This window comes from Aythya marila, assembly GCF_965140915.1.
Source record: "Aythya marila genome assembly, chromosome: 1".
Taxonomy (NCBI): Eukaryota; Metazoa; Chordata; class Aves; order Anseriformes; family Anatidae; genus Aythya; species Aythya marila.
The window spans coordinates 79,018,087-79,041,194 of NC_139042.1; the positions used below are offsets into that span (position 1 = coordinate 79,018,087).

At 36.1% G+C, this 23,108-nt stretch overlaps 1 protein-coding gene across 1 annotated transcript in view; it reads left to right on the forward strand.

Annotated features, from left to right (window-relative positions):
• Positions 1-23,108, forward strand: part of MOSPD2 (motile sperm domain containing 2) — a 34,659-nt gene that overhangs the window by 188 nt on the left and 11,363 nt on the right. Inside the window, exons 2-9 of the mRNA XM_082768786.1 lie at positions 34-97; positions 7,981-8,136; positions 8,870-8,956; positions 11,411-11,565; positions 14,942-15,002; positions 16,250-16,288; positions 17,252-17,376; positions 22,336-22,506. Of these exons, the coding sequence (XP_082624912.1) occupies positions 34-97; positions 7,981-8,136; positions 8,870-8,956; positions 11,411-11,565; positions 14,942-15,002; positions 16,250-16,288; positions 17,252-17,376; positions 22,336-22,506 (858 nt within the window). The remainder of the gene's footprint in view (positions 1-33; positions 98-7,980; positions 8,137-8,869; positions 8,957-11,410; positions 11,566-14,941; positions 15,003-16,249; positions 16,289-17,251; positions 17,377-22,335; positions 22,507-23,108) is intronic.

Consider the following 23,108-nt stretch of genomic DNA (forward strand, 5'->3'; position numbering starts at 1 on the left):
TTTCTCCCCCTTTTTGTCGTTCGCCCTCAGCAGCGCCGGGACAAGGCGGCGCTGGTCAGCGAGACGAGGCGGCGCTTCGAGGCCGAGTACCTGCCAGGTGAGCCCCGGCCGCGCCGTGCCCCGAGCCTCAGGGGGGTTTCTCCTCCGCGGTGGCTTCGCCCTTGCTGCTGGTGGTGCTGGGCTCGGCGCTTGGCGGCCCTAGGGGAGAAATGCCCTGCCCTCCGCCGGCCTGCGTGGGGAAGGAGCTGGTTTCCCGGAGCATCTCGAGCCTTCGCTTCGTGCTGGTCCGGATTAAAGCTGCGCTGCCAGCTTCGGAAGCGTGTGGGCTGCGGAATGAAGGGCAGGGGGAGCCCCCGGGGAGAGGGGAGCCAGGGAAGGCTGCGGGGCTTTTCGCTCGATCCCAAGCTGATTTGCATTGCTTAGGGTTGGAGGCTGTACAGCAGGTCGGGCAGTCTGCTGACAGCCGCAGGAAGCACGACGTTTTGCTGTGACTGTGCGAAGGCTCTCCCTTACAAACATTCTCCTCCCCAATTTTGAATGCAAATACAGCAAGAGCCCAGTAGCGTAGGAGTTGCATTCATCTCCTGTAAGTCCAAATCCTGCAAACACACGCTTTGCATTGATGTACCTGATCAGGACTATTAAAGTTTCTTACCACTTCTTCATAAGGCTTCCGCACCTCTGTAACTTCTTTATGATCAGCACTTAAAGCACTTATCTTTATAAATTCTGGGGGATCTTGAATCTGGTATGACTTTGTTTCACATGTTTGCCCTTCTAGTAGTCATAAAGAAATTACTTTGGTCCATGTTTAGCCATGGCATGTATTTCTAGCATAACAATACAATTATTAGAATAATGTCTTGAAGGGAAGAGAAGGGTTTATCTTACATTTTGATTTGTTAATGAAGTTCTTCAGCAGCCTTGAAACTCAGGAGAGCAAAGAATCTTCAACTATAAATTCTTTTGGCTGCTAATGTTTTCAATTAATGTGTTGTTTTCCTATGATAGATGTATCTATTATCCTAGAGCTACATGTGCTGTTCAAAAACGACCCTCCCCCCCTCCCCCCCCCCAAAAAAAAAAACAAAAACCTACTTAGCTTTAAAGTGCTTTGAGACCAGTTGCTGCTCAAAGAGAGTATTACCTTTTCACTTGAACTATCCATTAGAATCCTGTAACTCTGCAAACTACTTTAGTTGTAATGAAGCTGCCGTTGGGCTGGTTGTCATAGTCTCTAAAATAATTCAACACTGTTGCAAGGTGAGCTCTAATCCTGCCTGCAGTATTTGGAACACACACTTTCTCAATAAGCTCCCTTTTTTGGTTGTGGTTTAGGGCTCTCAGCCCTTTCGAGAAAATCGGATTAGGGATTTTTTTGAGTTTAGGTTCTTAAGTCCCTCCCTTAAATTTAGAAATGCCACAAGCAAATTAATGTTGTCCCATTCAGTTTGAGTGTGAAAAACACAAAAGTTTTTGTGTGACTGTGGTCCTTCTGCCTTTACTGTATATATTCTAAAATGTATTCTTCTATCCTTTCTTATTTGAAAAGGGATGCAAAGGGGCACAGATACAGACACCCCCAAACCTGTGACTTCTTAAGTTGTAAAGGTACAGATGATTGCTTCATATTCAGCAAGTTTAGTCTGCTTGAAAAAGTAAGGTCACTGTCAAGGTACATTGGGAAACTGATGCTTTCATAGAAAGTTCGGTGTGGTTGTAGAATTGTCAGCCACCACAGAATGATCCTAATTCCACTTACAAGTGAGATGTAAGTGGTAATAGTTGAATAAAACTTACAGGCAGATTTTATTTCTGGGGAGTTGCAGCTGCTGCTGTTTTATTTTCCGTCTGAAGAAAACAGTGGTAGTGATTATTCTAGACAGTAAGGGTTTGTGTTAAAATGTCAGAGTCACTTTGTGGAACTCACAGTTACTGGATTTCCTCCCCCCATGCAGGATGATTTGCTAATGGCCACATACGCTGTGTGGTCCTGCAGTAGTGTTTATTTTTGTTGTGAAATGAAAACATAAAGGTTCTTTGGAAATCTTTATTTTGGTTGAAATTTATTGGCAGAATACAGTGTTTTACATTAAAGCAGAATATGTTAAAATATCTTAAATCATATCTGACTGAGAAAAGTCTCATGTTAAACTTCCACATTTAATACTGCGTGTCGGAATGTCTCAGGTAGAAGTTATAATCAAATTATATGCTACAGTCTTGACAATTTTCAAGGTAAAATGGGGACAGTCATTTTCATATAAAAGCACTAGAAATCTGTTTCTGAATTAAATGGCTGTTTCTTTTATGTGACTAAGTCAAAGAATGGCTTTAATAGTTAGATACAGTTTGGGAAGTAGTGTTGGAGAACTCTACTGGTTCATTTCCCTGAAGTTTGCATGAGAATTTTCTTGCTGAAGTTGTTGAACTCACGTGGCCCTGGCGGGGCTTTAGAAGGAAAACTTAGCTATTGTGAGATCTTATCATAAAGCACTGTTGCACAGATAACTGTTATCTTGTGTGTTTTTTTCCCCTTCACAGTAAATTTTCAAGCTGTATTTGGAAGACAAAACTTCAGTGCTTGTGAAGAATGTATATCCCTAGTAATTAAAACTCTTCCTTTTCAGTATTGGACGCATGCCTTTGAGAAGTATCCTCTTAGTTCTGTCTGATGTGGTAGGTGGACAGCACATTGTCCCGGCAGTTTGGTGCCTGATTTCTGTTTGGATTCTTTGTGAGGGTTGGTGATGTAAGTGGTCTGTGTGGTGACAGGAACAACGAAAACAAAAGATTATTTTCCAGTACTGACTGGTACTACCAATATTTTCTAACAATCAGTCTTTTCTCATCCATTGGTGGATTTCGCTCATTAGAATATTTCTGAAACTAGGTTTTATTCCTGGACCGTTAACATGAAAATTAACGTTTTCATGTTGCAAAAGAATTCATTTATAGTTCTTGGTGGATTTTAGATTTTAGAAATCTTAGTAGGTTTTCTGATTCAAGAAGTCTGTTTTCCATGCTTTCTTTTGCACGTTTACCTTTCTTGTCTGTACTCCTTGTTCTTCCTCATTTGCATCCTCTTGCATTTTCCTTCAGGGAAAGCTTAATTTTCACACAAAAAAAAACACTTTGCAAGAGAGGTTTCCCACAGCAATTTACAGATTAAATTTCATCATGGCTTCAAGCCAGTGGCAAAATGTGATTTATTAACTATATGGGACAATTGCAAATATGGTTTTAGACATCTGGGACATCCCCAAGAAAGTATAGTGATATAACTGTCATAGGAAACTCTTAAGGTAATGTTTTGAATAGCTGCTTTTCTGTGCTTATGCTCTGAAAAATCTGTTTTTTTTTTTTTTCAGATTCATGGCTTTAAGGCTGAGAAGCTTTGTGAGGATAAGATAGTAAACATGTATGGATAGGATAGCAAACATACTTTTACAGAAAGCTATGTGATACTAATTCTTGCCCTTTCCATTCAAAGTAGCTTTTATCGTCACCAATAGTATGTTTTTGCTGAAAGCTTAAATTTATTACCTCTTGTTGGAGGCAGATATTTTATTTGTATCTTGCAGTTCTATTTCTATTGAAACGACTCCTTACTGGATGGAAATGGTTTTGTTTTCTTCCTCCCAGTCTGTGTATGGCTACTGACATTCCTAAATTGCTTTCAGCCCTGTCAATTTCCTTGCTTAACAATTGAAGGCACTTATCTAAGTGGTTATAAGTGGCCATCTTGACATGTTAGAAGTCAACAGTCAATTACAGTGGGTTTCCTCTTTCTATGGCTGGAGGAGTAATTATAACTGTTTCAGACTCAAGACTTCTTGACTGACATATCTTTTAGAAAAACATTAGTTAAACTGAAAGGTCTTGTTTAATGGGAAGTTTTACATGATCTGATAAGTTGCTTGTTCCGATTCTTTTGTACAATAAAGTACTTTTTAAGCTATTCTTACTATTTGGAGTCATGTAGGTTGCTATTCCTACTTCTTACACACACACACACACAGAAAGGACATCTCCATTTGTGAATCAGAGAATTTCATGAATTCTTCCAGAACAAGTGTTGCAGTGAAACTCACATTTGTTTAGTTTTGCATGAGTGTAGAGTTTGTTTTAGAGTTGTTCTTTTTTTAGTATAGAATCTACTGTCTTGAAAGATGGTAGCTGAGCCATGGTTTTCACCTAAAGTATCTTAGCTTAAAGACGACTACTACTAATGGGGCAGAATGTGTCCATAACAAATAACTCCTCACTTAGACAAGAAGAAAGGAAGCTGAGTAATAGGAAGAAGTGGTTCCTGAACTTTTTTTGTCTTCTAGCCTTTTCTCCCTTTATCCCACATGTCCAATGAGAAGATGGAAGTAACTTGGAAGTAGTTATCTTCTTGTTCTTTCAAATTTTCCTTCAAATTTTTCAAGGTTTATTATCTGTGAGGAGGAAGAGAGTTAGTTTTGAACTCTTCTCCTTGCTGTTGTGACTGTTATTCCCTCAGATGTAATGTAGAATTTTTTTTTAATAACATCTGGCTAATTTGCATAACTAAGCACTGTATGCTCTTTCGTTTTTGGATCTGAGTCTTGATTAGTTTCTACACAGCCTGTCAGTTCAACAGAAGAGTCTTGCATCATCCCAGCTGTGTGTCTTTTACTGGTAGTGGCACTCCTCTGGATGAACAATAGGGCATGAGTATCTTGAGCTGAAGGATGAACCAGGCTTCCAAGCTTTTGGGCAGTTATCTTACCTATGCAATGTGTCACAAAAACCTAGTACTGCAGTTCCATTTGCAGCTTTTGCTTACTCTTTCTGAACAGGAGTCGCTGTGAATGCTGTTTCTGGTATTTTAATCTCAGAGCAGATGGGGAGTGTTCTGAGTACCTTAGAAAGTGTTGGTTATGAACTAAATGAGAGAGATGCCCATATCCCTCAGCAAATGATGACTGAACTCAGTGTCTTAGCATCATCAACTATTGTGCAGGCTGTTTAAAATATATGTTGAGAACTAGAAAGGTCTATTTTTCTTTTAACTAATTCTGTTAGAAAACTCTAGAAATTCCTAATAATCCAGTAGGTTCAGTTAAATGTTGCAAGAGTAACTTCAATTGAGAAGCTTTCTGATTCTTTTACAGCATTGTTTGAAAATAAGTTTCCAAATGTCTGTAGAGTTATTGGCAGTGCATGGATTTGAAGAGGAATTCCTCCTTTAAATTGACATGCTTTCAGTAACTTCGGTATTGGAAGGACTGCAGCAATCTCTTCTCAATATTTTATGTGTGCAAGATACAATTGTATTTCGGGTTTACAGTCTCATTCTAAATTTTATTTATTTTGTAGCAAGAGTTGGATAAATCAGGTAAGGTTAAAATAGTAATCAGCACTCATGTTGTTCTATCAGTTTTACTGAGCTTACCTGATTGAAATTCTTCAAGTGCATGTGGAAGCAGAATTTGACTAGTTTGACATGTTTGAGTGCTGCATATACATAAATTTAGATTGTCACTTTGTAGAGAGCTTAGTTGCTGAAGGAGGGGTGGGAATGCATTTTTCTGCTTTCCTTACCTCTCAACCCAGCTTGCTTTACATTGTGATGTAGAAAGTCAGTTTTAAATGTTTTCTCCATTTCTTTTTCATTTTTGTAAAACATTAACTTAAAATTCTATTTTTCAATATTATCGAAGTTCACAGTTTGAGGAAAAAATTGTCACTGGGCCAGAAATATGTATTGAGATATGTTTCACATAACACATGGACATTTTCAAAACTACCCAGATCATAAATCACTGTAGGAATAATCAAATTTGAAATGAGCAATTGAGACTTTACAGAACTTAATGCTCAAAATCTTTGCACAGTGTTCCAGCTGTGCTTGACCACAACACTGAAAAGCGTTTCAGTCTTTTGTGTGCTGGATGTTCAGACCTGAACTTAGTCAGACTATAGGGAATAAGTTGTCTGGTGTGATCATAGAAATGATCAGAGAAGGAACTGGAAGAGCAAGAGAGTTTTTAGTGGGTGAGAGGCTACTGGGCAAGAGGAACAAGAAGGGATATGTTAGAATCATAGAATATCCCAAGTTGGAAGGGACCCATAAGGATCATCAAGTCCAAGTCCTGGCACCGCACAGGTCTGCCCAGAAGTTTAGACCATGTGACTAAGTGCACAGTCCAATCGCTTCTTAAATTCAGACAGGCTTGGTGCAGTGACTAGTTCCCTGGGGAGCCTGTTCCAGCGTGTGACCACCCTCTCGGTGAAGAACCTCTTCCTTATGTCCAGCCTAAACTTCCCTTGCCACAGCTTAACACCATTCCTGCGGGTCCTATCACTGGTGTTTACAGAGAATAGGTCTCCTGCCTCTCCACTCCCCCTCACGAGGAAGTTGTAGACTCTGATGAGGTCCCCCCTCAGCCTCCCCTTCTCCAGGCTGAACAGGCCCAGTGGCCTCAGCTGCTCCTCAGACATCTTCCCCTCTAGGCCCTTCACCATCTTTGTCGCCCTCCTCCGGACACTTTCCAACTGTTTAATGTCCTCCTTGTACTGTGGTGCCCAGAATTGCACACAGTACTTGAGGTGAGGCTGCACCAGCACAGAGTAGAGTGGTTCTTGCATTTAAATCGAATTTGTGTTGTACAAAAGAGTATAAACTAAAATATCAGTAAAATAGGTCAAGTCTTTACATGTAAACTAGTAAAACTAAAAATATTACAATTTAATGGTGTGTTGTTTTTTTTTTTAACATTTTGTGCAGTGTTAGGGTCTAAGTGAAATAGGCATCACTAAACCATCCACTAACAGTTATAAATACTTAATTTTCATTGTGATGGCCCTCCCTGAAAGCATTTACATTGAATTTCTTGCTGCTGAGAGAGAAGTGGTTGTTCCAGTATGTGAAAATTAACAGTATTTTAAGAAAGGTCTTAAATTTTCTCAATCAAACCATGAAGGGGTCAAGACACTAACCAGTTTAAGTGAATAATTAAAAAAAAAAAAAAAAAAAAAAAAAGGTTATGTTTTTGGTGGTTGGCAGAGGTACGTATCAGTGTCTGTTGCTTTCAGAAGCCTGTTTCTTGATTTACATTCCAGTGATGCAGATTGTTCAGAGAAAGGGGAACACTGATCTATAAACTGAGCTGTCCTTTAAGCATGTTTACAATAAAATTGGGTTCACTTAGGCTTTTGTATTTTACAAACCTCCCTGTTTAAAGAAACAAACACCTGACAAAACAACAACAACAAAAAAAGCTATTTATTAATAATAAAGCAAAAAGTAGCAATAACTCCTGTTTCATCATAAGTACTTCCTAAAGTGTATTAAACTGTTGTCTTCTTAACATGATATATGAGGCTTGGGGGATTTGTACTATTCCAGAGTAGCACATATTTTGTGTTCAGTAAGGTAACAATCTATAACAAGTATAGATTTTTAAATGAAAATCTATAATTTCCTTTTTAAATGAAATAATTGTTGAATGCAATGATAATGTAATGATATTTAAAGCACAATTAAAACTAGTGTGCACACTTTGTGTGCTAGTAATTTTTATACCACACTTTGTGGTCTGTCATGCTGATGCCTAGAGAGCTCAAGCTTGAGTTACTAATTCTTAATACATATGCATCTGTTAGTATGCAGATTCTTAGACTACACACCTTTTTGTGTTAACTACAAAAAACTGTTTTTGTCTATGGAAAATTATACCTACCCACCCCTCAACACACACACCTTTATTTCTAATGTGTTTTTTTTTTGATATTACTCTTTCTAGTGAGAGTAATACAGTAGTGTTTGTAATATCTTCACATTAGATAGTTGTCATGGGTTAGAAAATTAATTGAAAATTTTTGTCTCCTTAAGTATGAGACTGCAAAAGAAATCCTATACATTTAGTAAATGCCTGTTGAAACTTGACAAATCGTTTTCTATTTTCATTGCAAATGCTATGTTCTTACAATAATACATTTATTTGCTAGATAAATCAGATAAATATGATTCCAGAGATGTGGAAAGACTTCAGCAAGATGACAAATGGGTTGAAAATTACCTGATTTGGCGTCAAGATGTTGTGGATGATACATTAAAGATGATTGATCAAAGCTTTCAGTGGAGGAAAGAATATACTGTTAATGGTAAGCTATGTTATGTAATTCTTGTGGTGGTGAATGTTGCTTTCCTGTTGAACTACATCTAACCTCCACGCTTAATTTCATTACATTTCTCGCTCTCAAAGGTTGTGAAAACACCACAGAGTACTTAGCAAGAACTTTTCTACTCAATTAAAAAAAATAAAATAAAAAATTGCTTCTTATATAAACCAGTACTGTAACATTGTACTTCTAATTACAAGGTTGTTTAAGGGAAAGAAGGGAAAATAGCTCTCTCTTGTTTTGTGTTTGTGAGCTAAAATGGGGTCCTAATAAATAAATGAAAATCGTATCTCTGATGTTGTGATACAAGTTTATCACACTAGCATTGGCCTGCCAGGTAGAATAGATTATTTTTTTTTTTCTGAGTGTTTTGAAGATGAACTTCATCTACAAGACTTCATAATCTGAATTAAGAAAGGATAGAGCAAGAAGGGCTGTAGATCAGAACAAAAAACACTTGCAGCATATTTTTCTTCCCTCAGAATTTTATTTTTTTGTCTTCCTAAACAGATCCAATCATACAGCCTGAGAAGAAGATAATAAAATTCTCAAATGAGCTCAATTTTTGCATTAATTTCCAAAATGATTTGGGAGGTGGTCTATGAAAACATTTTTATATTTTGTTGTTATTCTTCTGTGTTCTTAGTGACTTTTGTTAAGTTGAAATGTGATTATTAATGTGATGGCTGAAATATTTTTTCCTTTGGCTTTGCAGACTTGACCGAATCTGTCCTTCCAAAAGCATTACTTGAAAATGGCGCACTCTTTCTGCATGGATATGATAAAGAAGGCTATAAATTATGTAAGTTATGCAAAACATAATATTCAGTCATCCGTCATTACTTTTTGTTTCCAGCATTTCAGTAGCATCTGTTTTGAAAAATAAATGTTTTCAAAATAAAAATATGTATGTATTAGCAACTGCCTGTATTCTGAGAAGTTGGTAATGTCTATTATCTCTTTGGGTCGCAGAAGTTGATAATTAATATCATCATCAATTTTAAAAAATCATAATCCTTTAAGTGTAATTGTCAGTGGGTTTTCTATCTTCCCTGTTGAAGTGCATTATTTCTTTATCTACTATGTTGAATATATACATAGAAGAAATGCTGATTATGAAATGCTGATTATTGCAGTGCATTGACACTGCTTTTCTAGCAACCCACATTCTTACATACTTGCAGGGGTTCACTGGTTTTTGTTTTGTTTTCTTATGACATTGGCATGTTCAGTAATAGTGTGAGCAGCTGAAAATTGGTGGAGAATGAACTCCCAAACCGTGTGATTAACTTAGCAATAAGGAGTAAGACTTGTAGAGGAGCAGTAAATATTTCCTGAAGTACTCTTGGGTTTGAGTGGGTAGTAGATGAGCAGTATTATTTTCTATAAATTAATTTGGTATAACATTTGACAAAAATAACCTTAAAACCTATAAAACCAAAGAGTCTTTTAAAACAAATCACCCGATAGACTATCCAGGCAATAATCTTCAATGATGGGGAGTGGGGAAAGGGGAAAACCGTCTGCAAAAAAAAACAAAGTCTGCAATTGTACTTTCCTTCTTTTACCAAGGCCAGATTGTACCTCCAGAAATGCATTAACAATCCAGTCTCTTACAGAAATGACTGTTTTAAACACTAATATGCTAGTTTTCCAATAAAATCATGACCAGAAAAATACAGCTTATATTCCCTGGCTGTATTTTGTCAAATTGTCCCTTTTCTTACTACTGTAAGATATAAGTGCTTTATGAAAAGTTGATGCATTTTTATGCTTCATGATTTTTCTATCACCTGCAAGGTAAGTAATCAAGGCTAAGTGGTGATTAGATATTTTTATAGCATAAAAATATATCATTTTTACAGATATATATTTTATTTATAAAGCTAAACATGATTATGCTGTGGTTCAATTTGATGAGATTGAAGAGGGTGGGGAAGTGAAGTAGGAAGACATGATACTTTTTTGCATTGGTAGTCAGAATACTTCAGTTGCGTTATAGGAATGTGCAAGTCAGGTGGCCGAATAAATATTTCTGATTTTATTGTCACTGAATGATAACCAATATCTCAATTTCCTATCCCTAAAGTGTTTCTTCTGTGAATATTACTGGGTTAGAATATCTCAGTATGCAAATGAGATTGTGTTGTAGTTAAGAGTTACTGGTTAGTGAGCTTTTGAGAAATATTTCTTGGGCCACACACTCCATTTTAACTACTATGTGAAATAGACCTTTTAAGCTATAAAGAATTGTTTGCTTTCAAAAGAGTCCTGTGTTCAAGTAGGATATCTTTCTGAAATTCTGCATTTACAGAATCCAGTTAATATGCTGCAGTTAAAAATAAATAGATAAATAAAAAGCCTGTCTCTACACAAGCTATAAAGCTTGGAAAACTTCCATTGAATTCACAGAATGAGCTTGTGATAAGGAAGTAAAAGATGGGGGGAAAAAATCATGATTTTAAGTAAAACTTCCTGACATTTCAAGGAGAAAAATATTAGCACATCTACTGCTATTTTCGTGTCTTGTCTATTTTTTCCTAGTGTAGATGTACCACAAATGAAGGCAGCTCTTGATGTTGGGCCCCTGAATAATTCTTTTATCACTTAATTGTATAGTCAGTCATTTGGTTGCAGGCATTTTTATGAAGTCTTACTTTGAAATCCACTACTTACATGAGAAACTTGTCTCTGTGTGATTCATTTCTTATTCCAGAAGGATATATATCAGGCTTTCATATAAGTAATGTTGTTCATCTTATGAACTTCTTAGTTTTATTTTAGGAAGGTCTGTTGCTTTTTATATAATTCATAATAACTTGTGTATAAATAGTTTTTTTCAGGACATGACAACTACAAGACCATAGAAAATTTAAGCAGATAAAAGTGTAAATGTCAAAACGACAACAGTCTTCAGAACACAATATCTGAGGACTGCATGCATTTAATTTGAAATTATTGAATAAGTAGTGGGAGTCTTTAAATACATTAAAAGTATTTTTCTTCTCTACTGTCCCTTATCTGTAACATTTTCAAATTAAAAAAAAATGTGCAAAAAAGAGCAAAAGAAAAGGAAAAAAGTATCCAATTGTTCTGACTGTTCAGTGTGACCATAAAATCAATAAAGATGTAGAATACAAACAAAGAGGGATTGGTAAATTTCACAGTGCATCCTGTATGGTTATGAAAATGTTTCCTGTTAATTCACATCTGTTGTTTCAACTTCTGTGTGTTTTTCTTCCTTTATTCTCCCAAGTTTGGTTTAGAGTGAAACTTCATGTAAGAGATCAAAAACAGCAACTTGAGAAAAAGAAATTGGTAGCTTTTTGGCTAGAACATTATGCGAAGAGAGATCATGGAAAGCCCTTAACAGTGGTATTTGACATGGCTGAAACTGGAATCAGTCACATAGTAAGTATATTTATTTTTTCTGATTGCTTTCTGAATTATTTAATCTAAGTCCTCGTCTCCCCAGAAGAGGATTCTTGTGCAATCATTTAAACTAAAATAACAGTTAACAGCAGTGTTATGTAGGGGTTGTTCCCAAGACATAAACAGTTTCAGAAATCCATTGTTACATATTAAACAGTTTTTCAGTCTTGTAGAACACACTGAAAACTTCTTTTTAATTTGTTAAGTGATGGAGCCAAATGGATGGAGCCAACTATATAGTAGTTGCTCACAAGCTTAGTTTGTTAGTTGTTACAGATGATGATAGTGGAACTTATTGCCTTTTGGGTACTTAAAAATTAAGTTGAGGCCTCTTATTGTTAACATAGTTGCTTCCTCTTCCTCAACAGTTCAAAATTCACTGTTGTCTTTTCTTTCAACAAATCAAAGTTTGTCAAGAGCAAAGGATGGAAAAATGGGGTAATGGTGAAGTATTGAGACCTAAGCTGAGATCTATGAGAATGATGATGTGTTTTGAAAAGTCAGCATGTTCAGTTGACAATTCTGATCCTGTTCCTGTTGCTCCATCCTGCATGCCGTGTATGTTTCCCCATACGTTTAAATGGCGTGTTTCTGAAGATCCTGCATGCAACTTACTGAATTATCTTGTGAAGTTAGCTTGATGCGTAAGAGCAATTTATCAAGTAGGCATTGCTATTTTACTCATCTTCACAAATGCAGCCCAAGTCTGTTTTTTTTTGTGATCCATGTTAGATATGAGTCTGCTTCTGTGCAGCTTTATTTGCAGTTGTGAATGCAAGCTGAATGAGACACCACTGCAATTAGTGGAACTGATTAGTAATGGTATAGAATGAAGCGATGGGTCTGTTCGAACTTAGAAAGGATAACATTTAGGAAACAAAAATGCGTTTTTCAATTTATATAGATTTAGGAGGGAATGTATGTTGTACCTCTTACTTCAGGTCTGTTTTTTATTTGTTTGTTCTAACCTGTTAGTATCTTTATATGGAAAGCATAAATACATATCCATAGTTTGTTGCGGGCATCTTATTTAAGAATTTATTTGCAGAAACCTGTTTAGAGGAATAGAACATTGTCACTGCCTACATCTTTACCAATCCTTAAGTTATCCCTGAAATCGGGATATTTGGGGGGGCAAGGGGATGTAGGAGAGGAAGGGATGTTAGATGAGTAAATATCTGCAGAGTTCTGTGGATCATTCTCTTCAGCTGAATTGAGCAGAGAAATCCATTTTTAGAATCCGCTTTCAGGAGCAGGATCTAAACTGTTTAAGACTGTAAGGCACAGCTCTTGCCTATCATTAGACTGACTCTATAGATACCCAATAATTAGAAATCACAGTGACTAGGTAAAATCATTGGATTTTTTATTTACATAATGCCATTCTATCATTTTATAAGAATGGCTAGAACATGTCATCTTATATTTTTGTTTATATGGTGGAAATGCCTTTTAAAAATGAGCGAACCCCAGTGTTGCGTTGTGATCTTGCAGCCATGCAATACAGGGCTGTAAGCTTTTGAGAAGACATTTTTACAAATAAGTGTGGGCCAATCCTAACTTACAAAACTGAATTGGGGTTCTTAACTTTTAGTTGAGAGCTGTCTATCTATTATCTTAAGCTAATACTGAAGCAATGGTTTTTATATAATAAAAATGAAAGACTAGAATATAATTACCTTTATGGTTGAAAACAAACAAACAAAAAACCACGCTAGATTTCTTTTTTTTTAATTTGTGGAATATATCCTGAAGCAACTTGTTTCCATTTTGTTTGAGGCTCCCAGAGATATTCTCTGCAAGTGCTGTTCATAAGTCTTACATTGCACAGTCTCATTTTGCTAGAAGTATTTTTATTTTTTTTTATGGCTGTTTGTAGCCATGTAGAGTAACTGATAAAAGTTATCCTAAAAGAACTTGGGGTTTTGAGTTCTTTTCCAGAGCATGTTTCGTTTGTTCTATTGTTAATATTGTCTCATCTGCTATGTCAGCTTCTCTCATTGGTATGCAGTCAGATAATTCTGATAGTTCATGCCTTGTTGAGGCATTTCAGGTAACTAGAATTAATGCAGTCATTGAATGGTCTGCTCAAATCTAAGCTCTTATTTGACTTTCATCAAAATAATGGATTCAGCCTCCTTATATCTGATAGTGTTGCTTTTGGCTAGACAGAAGAAATAAGATCAGTGTGCTTGCTAATGCACAGGAGATGCTAATCATTACTTGAAAATCTATCACTGTTTATACTGTTAAGTAGGAGATACTGTTTTGGTACAAGCAACTGCGAGTTGAGATAAATTCTTCTGCAAAATGCTATCTCTTTCCTCTAAAGATATCCAAGCTTTCAGTTAGTTGATAATTACTGAAGCTCCTAACGAAGCTTTCAGGTCTTGGGTAATCCTGTTCATACAGCTTTTCTTTATCAGTTTATTAGCAATGTAGTAATAGTGTGTTTACATCACTTTAGGAGCCAGTTCCCCATAGCATCGTACTGTTCTTATGTGACAGGCATTGGGGGATCCTCTATCAGTAATATGTTTTGTCCTGCCTCTGAAAGCCTCCTTGTTAGGTAATCTTCTGTTAGAAGGGCTAAGGAAAATGAGTGCTTGTGGCAGGCTTCCCACCTAACCGAAGTAATTTATTGTGATAAGGTAACTCTTCCTGTATTTTCTATATCAGTTTCATAAAATGCCTTTTTTGCTTTTTATTGTGTAGTCCCATTACAGCAGGATTTTGCAGTGGAGACTCAGTTGTACTGTATTTGTCCTGCTGGTCATTGGATAGGAGTACCCCTACAGTGGGTGGTATCCAGGCAGTTTTGTTGGGTGCTGCCTCTGCCTATAATTTGTCAACATAGCACTAACTAAAGCCAACAACAAAAATTCTCTTAAATTTTCTTTTTCCTTCTGGTAGATTCTGAATGAAGTTATCTTGCATGCCTTTTGGTAGATGAGTTATTCAATTGAAATTTCAGTGTGTTTAAAACCTTATAAGTCAGCTAACAGTAATCTGTCATGTTCCCTAGAGTTAAAGCTTTATTTTTCTTTGTGTTTCCTGTACACCTTAAATTCTGTTGATATCAGTAGTTACTTTATTACCTAATTTATTGTGTTGATAATAAGTCTGTTAACTTCTGTTATATCATAAAGCTAAGCCTGTGTGACCACAATTCTGCAGCAATTTAATGAAATGAAAGGCATTATACAAATTTGGATAATGTTTGTAATGTCTTAAGATAAGAAATACAGATGATTACAAGATACTTATCTTGTACTACTCAATAAGTGTTTTATCTTAACTGAGCTTATATTTTAATGTTTTGATTTACATTTTATTTACTTTGTTTTTATTTTAGGACTTGGATTTTGTTCGGTTTATTGTCAACTGTTTTACAGATTATTATCCAAACTTTCTCAGTAAGTATTGCATATGAAGTACAGTAGACTTGTTTAACAGAAGCATTTATTAATATTGCAGATGATGGGGGAGACTTTTTTGAAGTCTTTTTGCATGTTCTTTATGTGGTTTTTAAAAATAAGTGGAAGGCTTGTCTTTGGAATTTAGTGTTCTGACTATAAGATTTGATTTTTAGATAAAGCCTAAGTGCATAGAAAGCTTTGACATTGTAGATTCAGGATATTTTTGCACTTTTAAGAATCAGCACAATTGTGAATATAAAGTTTGTTTATAATATATCCCAAATGAGCTGACTTTTCAAGACATATGAATAATTTGCTTTGTATTTACCAGTTTTCAATCCGCATGTGGATTGAAAATCAATATATATATCTACTAGAATTAAATTAGCCTTTTTTATCTTTCACTCTTTTATCTGGGGTGAAGCTTTGGAAACTTATATGACAATTGGTATCCTTTAAGAGTCTTTAGGGAACAAAAGAATACTGGCTATAGAAAGTCTTCAGTAGCCATAGTCTGATTCCTCAGAACAGGATTAAGGCATGTTGGTATGTGCATAGTTAATTGCCTGCTAATTTTCTATGAATAGGTGAAAATTGAATCACTTTTGCCAGTTTGTTGTACGTGAGTGAAAGTGTCTGAATTTTGGAGCTCTGTATCAGCAATTGCTTGAACTCTGAAATGAGATTTCAGTTTATTGACAAGTTTTGAACTTTGATCAAAGATTGAACTTAAATAGAAGTGCAGCAATGTTTTTGTTTTAATTTTGACATTTGAGAAAAATGTTTAGGGACATTTGAGTCAAGGCACTAACTTTTCAGGCTTCTTTCCTAAAACAAAACAAGAACAACAAAAAAATTAGAACAAGTGTAGATTTACAAAGACTATCTGCTTGGGAAAAAGAGGTGCTGAATATACCTGTTAATCTTCTTTCTTTTCCATTAAGCAGGTACTTTTCTAGATCAGGATAAATCCTTACCTTTCTCTGCCTTACTGGGGTAATTAGTTACTAGTAATATGTCAGAAAAGCAGTAAGCCAGAGAGATTTTGTAAACAGTTTCCACATAAATACTTACTGCCTTAGTATAGTAATAGAAATAGGCTTATACATGCTATAAACTAGTTTCTTCTACAAGGAAGAAAGCATGGCAGTTTCAAAAAATGAAGTATTCCCTTTTTACATTACCATTATTGTTGTACTCCCTGTTAAACAGAAATACCTACCTTTGTTTCCTTTTCTTTTCAGCAAAGATAGTGATCTTTGAAATGCCTTGGATAATGAATGGCAAGTAACTTTTTGGTTTGCTTTCTTAAGATCATGATGACTTTTTAAAGTTAGAGTGAACAAGAAGCATCTTTTATCTTTTTCTCTAGATACAGTAAAATGGTGGATTTGTTAAATGGTCATCTTTAAATCTGTTGATGTGTAGGCTGCACATAGATGTTTTTGTGTTTAGTGTTGTATTTTGGGTTACACTTTTAAATGGATTAAAAATTTGTCCTGTTACCTTTAAAACTTGAGAGACTTTGGTAAATAGTCTATTTCATGAATGTTTCCAACTTTTATTCTTTAAAACTGGATGAGTTCATGATTCAAGAATACTGTCATCAACATTGAGTACTAACAACCAGCCAAAAACTATGTTGTACAATTTAAGTCAAATGCCTGCCTGCCTGACACAACATGGCAATTGTTATATGCATGTATTCTGATGTATACTTCGTTATTTATCCTTAATTATAATGTATGCAATAAGCAGGTTATTCCAGTATCTATGCCACTTGAAATACATACCTTTATGGTAGCTCTATATTCTTCCTGTATAATTAAGTTTTACCACCAATAAAACAACTATGGTGTTTGAAAGCTCTAAACCAGAGTAATTTAAAGCAGCAAAATGTTTAAAATGTGTATATATAACTTTCCCAACCTCCCTCATACAGATTTGGAAATACAGTTGCTTTACAGCTCTCCCCTGTACCACTGCAATCCCCCACTTCCTCCAGAACTTGCTAGTCTGTGATAGGTTTGCATTCTGCTATAGAAAAACATAGTCCGTAAAATGTTTTCTTTGTAAATAATATTTTTTTTCCTTTGCATCATGTTCCCACTTTATAACAGATTTTCAGAACAGGCCCATATTTTTGGGGCGTAGCTCACTTGCTTCATAAGGTCTACTGATACACTATGGAAAAAAAACCTTCTTGACATCTTACATATGCTTTTTTTTTTGTTTCCATTATAAAGCTGCTTTTAAAATTGTGAAGGGCTGGCTTGGCCCGGATGCAATAAGCATGCTGAAGTTCACAAACAAGAGTGATGTACAGGAATACATCAGTGGAGAATATCTGCCACCTCACATGGGTGGAACTGTAAGTATATTATCACTTCATAATCCTTTTGTGATAGGTTGAGCCATGCTTATTTAAGTAACATACGTGATGTTGCAACTTGGCAGTTCTTGGATGTGAAATTTCTTGAGCTTGTTCCGTTAAAATGATATTTTCTAAATCACATTAGTATAAAATGGATTAGTTTTTGTAAGAATTTGGTATCTTGTAGTCTTAAATGTAGAAATCAGTTTTGTGAATGATTTTAATCATTCATTTTCAAGTCCTAAGAAATTTAGTTTTCAGACCTTCAACAGCAAAAAATATCTATCTGTTTTAAATGCCTTTTTCCACTTTTCTTTTCCCTTACCTGATGAATTAAAGAAGGATTGTGTTGGTTTATGATACAGGTTCTGCAAACAGAAAATAGATTTCATGGCCCTCTGAAAATTCATCCTGCTCCAAAGCTATGGTTTAGGAAAGAAAGTATTGCAATTATTTTTCCTTTGTTGTCCCTAGGGCTGCATTTTCTAAGACACTATAGAAGACTTTTTAAGAGGATGTTAGAGAGCATACTCCAAAGTATTTTTCAATCCAGTATTGCTTTGACAGAAGCTGGATCCTATTCTATTATGACCTAAATGGCAAAACAAAACAATGCTCTTACACAACAAGCTTCATTTTTTGTAAAGCTGGTAAATAATTTTGCATAATTTTTGTAACAGAATCTGCAGAAAGGATATTTATTTTCTTTAAAACTTTTGCAAACAGTTTATCTTAATGGAATAAACCCACTGTAGTAATCTTTACCTTTTTTTTTTTTTCTTTTTTTCATTTTTACTTTTTCTCCTGAATGTTTTTGATGTTAAACAGTAACAATATGGAGAAAATGAAGATTCTGCTTCAGCCAAAGTAGGAGAAGCTTGTTCCTTAGTATTTAAGCTCAAAGCAGAGTGTTGGTAGCCACAACATCATGCAAAAACATTTTGAGAATGTACATAGTGTTACTCTGTTTCTATTTAACTGAAAATAGCACGCTGTAAAAAGCACTTTTTAAGTGACGCTCCTATCACAAAAACCTGAAAAGATCGTATCCTTCTCCATAGAAAATTGCTGCCTTAACTCCACAGTCTTGTGTAAGAACTTGCTTGTGTTAGAGAAAGTTGAACTCTCTGAACTTACATAGTGGACGCTGAGGGAAGGACTGATGTTGTCTTAACTGGCTTCAGTAAGGATTTGAACAACAATGGCTCTTCTGAGCCTAACTTCCAAGTTGTTGTTTTACTGTTGCAATAGCAGGGAAAGCTCTTCTTTTCACTCTTAGACCTCAGTATCTCCTGTCTGCTTTATACTGTTGTATCTGACAGCTAATTCCCTTTTCAAGAAGCTTGCTGCTTTGCTAAATATCATTTTGCATCCTTTATCCCCCTATATTGAGCACACAGAGTTAGTTTTCCTTCATCTCACCTTGGTCCTGAAAGCTCTCAGTGCTAGCTATAGTGACCAAGCTGGCCCCATGTTGGCCAACCTGCTTAGCTGTGGTGCTAAGTTGTAGTGACAGTAATAAATTAGTAGTGCAGGAGTACATCTGTTTAACACAGACTCTTAAGTGTGTTTATTTCAGAAAAAAAAAAAACATATCACTGCTTATTAAGTCCTATATTTTGAACCAGCAGATGTTTTGTCTAACTACTGAGTCTCTTTAGTATTTAAACACTTAATAGGTGTTCTGAACTTTTTACATCAGAACTGTCACCATCTGCAAGTGTTGTTAGCAAGTATTCAGTTAGTCTCCAGCACTTTTTCTGAAAGTGTGTTTTCTCTTGATGTGATCGAGCTTGCCTTCTCCTGAGACAGCTAGAGTCTGAAGAGGAAGTGCATCTACTAGTGCTAGTGTTGACAGGCCAGTGGGGGTTTTTGTTCATTTTTTTTAAGGTACCTGATATGTAAAAAATATCTTCCACTTTCTACTGAAGCATTTTTCCCCATATCCATTTCCTCTTTTAATGATTTCCAGTCACTTAAGAACATGGTCAGCTTTGCAACCAGCATAGTGCAGGTGAAAGAACACAGCGTATCTGTTCTTTGTTTTTGCTCAGTACTCTAGCCATAAGTATACTCTCCTTTCTCTCCTAGTTCCCTACTGGGATCCATCCTGTGGAGTCAGGTTTGCACAGAATCACAGAATTCTAAGGGTTGGAAGGGACCTTGATAGATCATCGGGTGCAACCCCCCTGCCAAAGCAGGTTCCTTAGAGCAGGCTGCCCAGGTAGGCATCCAGATGGGCCTTGAATATCTCCAGAGAAGGAGACTCCACAACCTCCCTAGGCAGCCTGTCCCACTGCTCCGTCAGCCTCACAGTGAAGAAGTTCTTTCCTGTGTTGGTGTGGAACTTCCTGTGCAGCCTTTTTTGCAGCCTTTGTTCCTTGTCCTGTCCCCACAAACCACTGAAAAGAGGTTGGACAAATCCCTCTGTCTCCCACACTGCAGATATTTGTAAACATTGATGAGATCCCCTCTCAGTTTTCTTTTCTCAAGGCTGAACAGACACAGGTCTCTTAGCCTTTCCTCATAGGCTGAGAGATTCATTTTATTTCATGAGAGTCATTTCATTTCATAAGTTTCATCTTCTTTATTTTGCCAGATGTAAACAGCTAGTGGAGCAGGTCACTTGGTCACTTTGGGAAAAGTGTTTGCTATGGAATCCAGGTGTCCAAAAAGAATGTTATTTAGAGACAAGCTCTGGAATTAAATAAAAAAGTAGTCTGTTTTGGTAATACAGCTTGAATTGTTCACCTTGGAGTCACCAATTGCTCTGCTTAATCAAGGGAACTGTTCTGTGTCTCCATCTGTCAGGATGTCTTCAAATATGTTTTGTTTTTGCTGTGACATGGGTCACTCACATGATAAATTTGAGGCTTTCCTTAGCAAGAAAATCCTTCAATCAGCTGTCACCCAGCTGAGAAAGGAGGAAAATGACCTAACTGGTTTTGGACAACTGGTGGATAAAGGTGTCTTCAGGGTATCCAAAGCATTAATACTAATTATGGAAAACAGAAATGTGTTTTTTGCAGGAATTTGCACATATACATCGCAAGTTATATCCATCAATATCTGTTGGCTGTCACTATTTCCGTGCTGCTAATCAAAGAGGGCCTATGTACCATGTACTTGGTTTTGAGAGTTTCTTGTCTGTGCTGCATAGGTCTCCCTATCTTTTATTAAGGGGTGCGTGTGTCTTGAAGAACTTGTTGAAATTGCCCCAAACAGATTTAGGAACAAGTTGATGATAAGCAGTTTGTGAAATTGGGTCAGATGCACAAAAACCACTCCCTAATACTTTGCATATAATAGTAAATGTATTCAAAACTTGTTTTCCTAGATTCACAATCCTTAGTAGTCCACATTCTACAAGAACGGTTCCAGCTCTTGAAGATAATGATAGAACAGTTTGTTAGACACATGTTTTTGTCTGGCCAGGGAAATTTGTTGCTGCTTCAATAACATTTTGTACAGGATCCAGTATGTGCACATTCCATAGGATTATTAAGCTTGTTTATTTGCCCAGTTTTCCTTTGTCAGAGGTAAGCAGTTCACCCCTGTTGAATTCAAGGTTCCCTCCACTGGTGCCAGCATTGCTGCACTATTCATATGTATGAATTGACAGCCTATAGCTTAGGTTTTCTTGGAAGAACCTTTAATAGATCTGTGGCCTGAAGTTTAAGATATTAGTCGGCCTTTTGCATGCGATTTCATGGCCATTGTGTACATGCAGTCTTAGAAAATAACGGCTACCATGATTAAAACCTCTACCATTACTGACAAACATAGCTGTGTAAAGTCTGTGTTCACCTTAAAAGAAAGCTGTCATTCTGTGGAATGGATGTATCGAGCATTGGATAAATCTGTCTTGTTTACCTGTCTGAGGCTTCAGCCTTGTTAATAGGTAAGCCCGTGTCACTGAAATTGATGGATTGTGATTGACAACTGAAAGTCCCACACTTCCCACAGTGATGAGATTCACGTCAGCTGATGACATTACCCAGCATCATGGTGAAGTGAAATGTGCAGCAAACATAGCATCTCTCCTTTTTTTTTTTTTTTTTTTTTTTCCTGCCTAACGTCAGATCTGTTTTGAGAAGACAAAACTTTTTTTGTTTCAACTCTGCTGGTGGCAGAGTTTGGAAACAGTGGGCATGGCTCAAGTCTGCCTCAAAGAAGTCAATGCTTTGGTATTTTCCTTTTCCACTGGAAAAGCTAACAAACTAACTCAGTTTACTTGGGGTTTAAAACTGAAATTGCAGTAGAAATAGTGCCCTATTTAGAAGTTGTTTCTAACATTTTTTTAATCACTTAGAACATTCTTTAGAGACATACAGTCATCAAGGATGGAAAAGATGTTCAAGATTACTGAGTCCGAAACCATCAACCTAACCATACAGAACTCTACCATTGAACTATGTCCCTTAGTGCTGTGTCCACATGTCTCCTGAATACTTCCAGGGATAGGGATTTTGCCATTGCCCTGGGCAGCCTATTCCAATGCTTGACCACTGTCTCCATGAAGAAATTCTTCCTAATGTCCTATCTAATTCTCCCCAGTACACCTTGAGGCTGTTTCTTCACATCCTAAGCTGTCATAGTTGTAGGAAACATGGTCTAAAACCTAACAAAAACAAAACAAACAAACAAAAAAAAAGCACTATGACTTTGAATACTGATCCTTGATAGACCTAATACTACAGTTCTATGTGGCTCTGTAACAGTTATTATAATTTAGTGGCTTTAGGGGTCTGTTTATTAATGATGATAAAATCAAATCTATTTGTAATATCAGCTTTCTGCACAGGGACCTAATATAAAATAGGTAAATGAAACTTGCAAGTCATATGAAACAAAATAATAGTGTTTCCATTTAAAAAAAAAAAAAAAAAAAAAAAACCTACAGAAGGCACTTCTCATCATGCTAAATGGTCTTTTATAAATCTCCTTATGTTTTAGGATTCTTTCAAGTACAGTTATCCTCCACTTGTTGATGATGACTTCCAAACACCTTTATGTGAAAATGGGCCCATTACTAGTGAAGATGAGCATGAAAGTAAAGAAGAGATTGATGCAGATGCCAGAGAAACTGGGGATCTGAATGAAGAACAAAATCTTAATCAGAAAAAGGTATCTGACTGAAGGCTGAGGCAGAACTAATTATATGTTTACAAAGTAAGATAGGGGTCATGTAACTTTTTTTTGTGCTCAGGCTTTTTTTTTTTTTTTTTCTTTTTAGTTTGAAATAAGTACACAGTAAAACTGAAAAATATAACTGCAGGTTCAGCCTTGCTTCTTAGTTTGAACAGATTTGACTGTTAAGACCAGCTTTGTGCTTCTGAATGAGTAAAGTCTGTACTAAGTACTTAGTATGCTTAGTATGTCTGGAATTTAGTGAATTGCACAGTAATATTTAAAAAGTCTGCGTACTGTTTTCAAACCTTGTCTTTCTACCTAGTAGATTTTTAAGCTTGGGTTATTTTGTGGCAGATATTTTAAAATACATCTATTGTTCTCAGATGCTTAAATCAGTACGCACGTGAGAAAATAATTTTTTATGCCTTACTGAAAGCTAACTTTTTTAAAAATTGTTTGTAAAATTTAAACATATGAAAGTAATCACTTAATCTCAGGACAAATTTTATTGCTAATCTATCAATTCTATGCTGACAATACAATCTTCCTGCAGTGTTGTTTATCCACAAATATAAGGCATTATTTTATATAAGTGC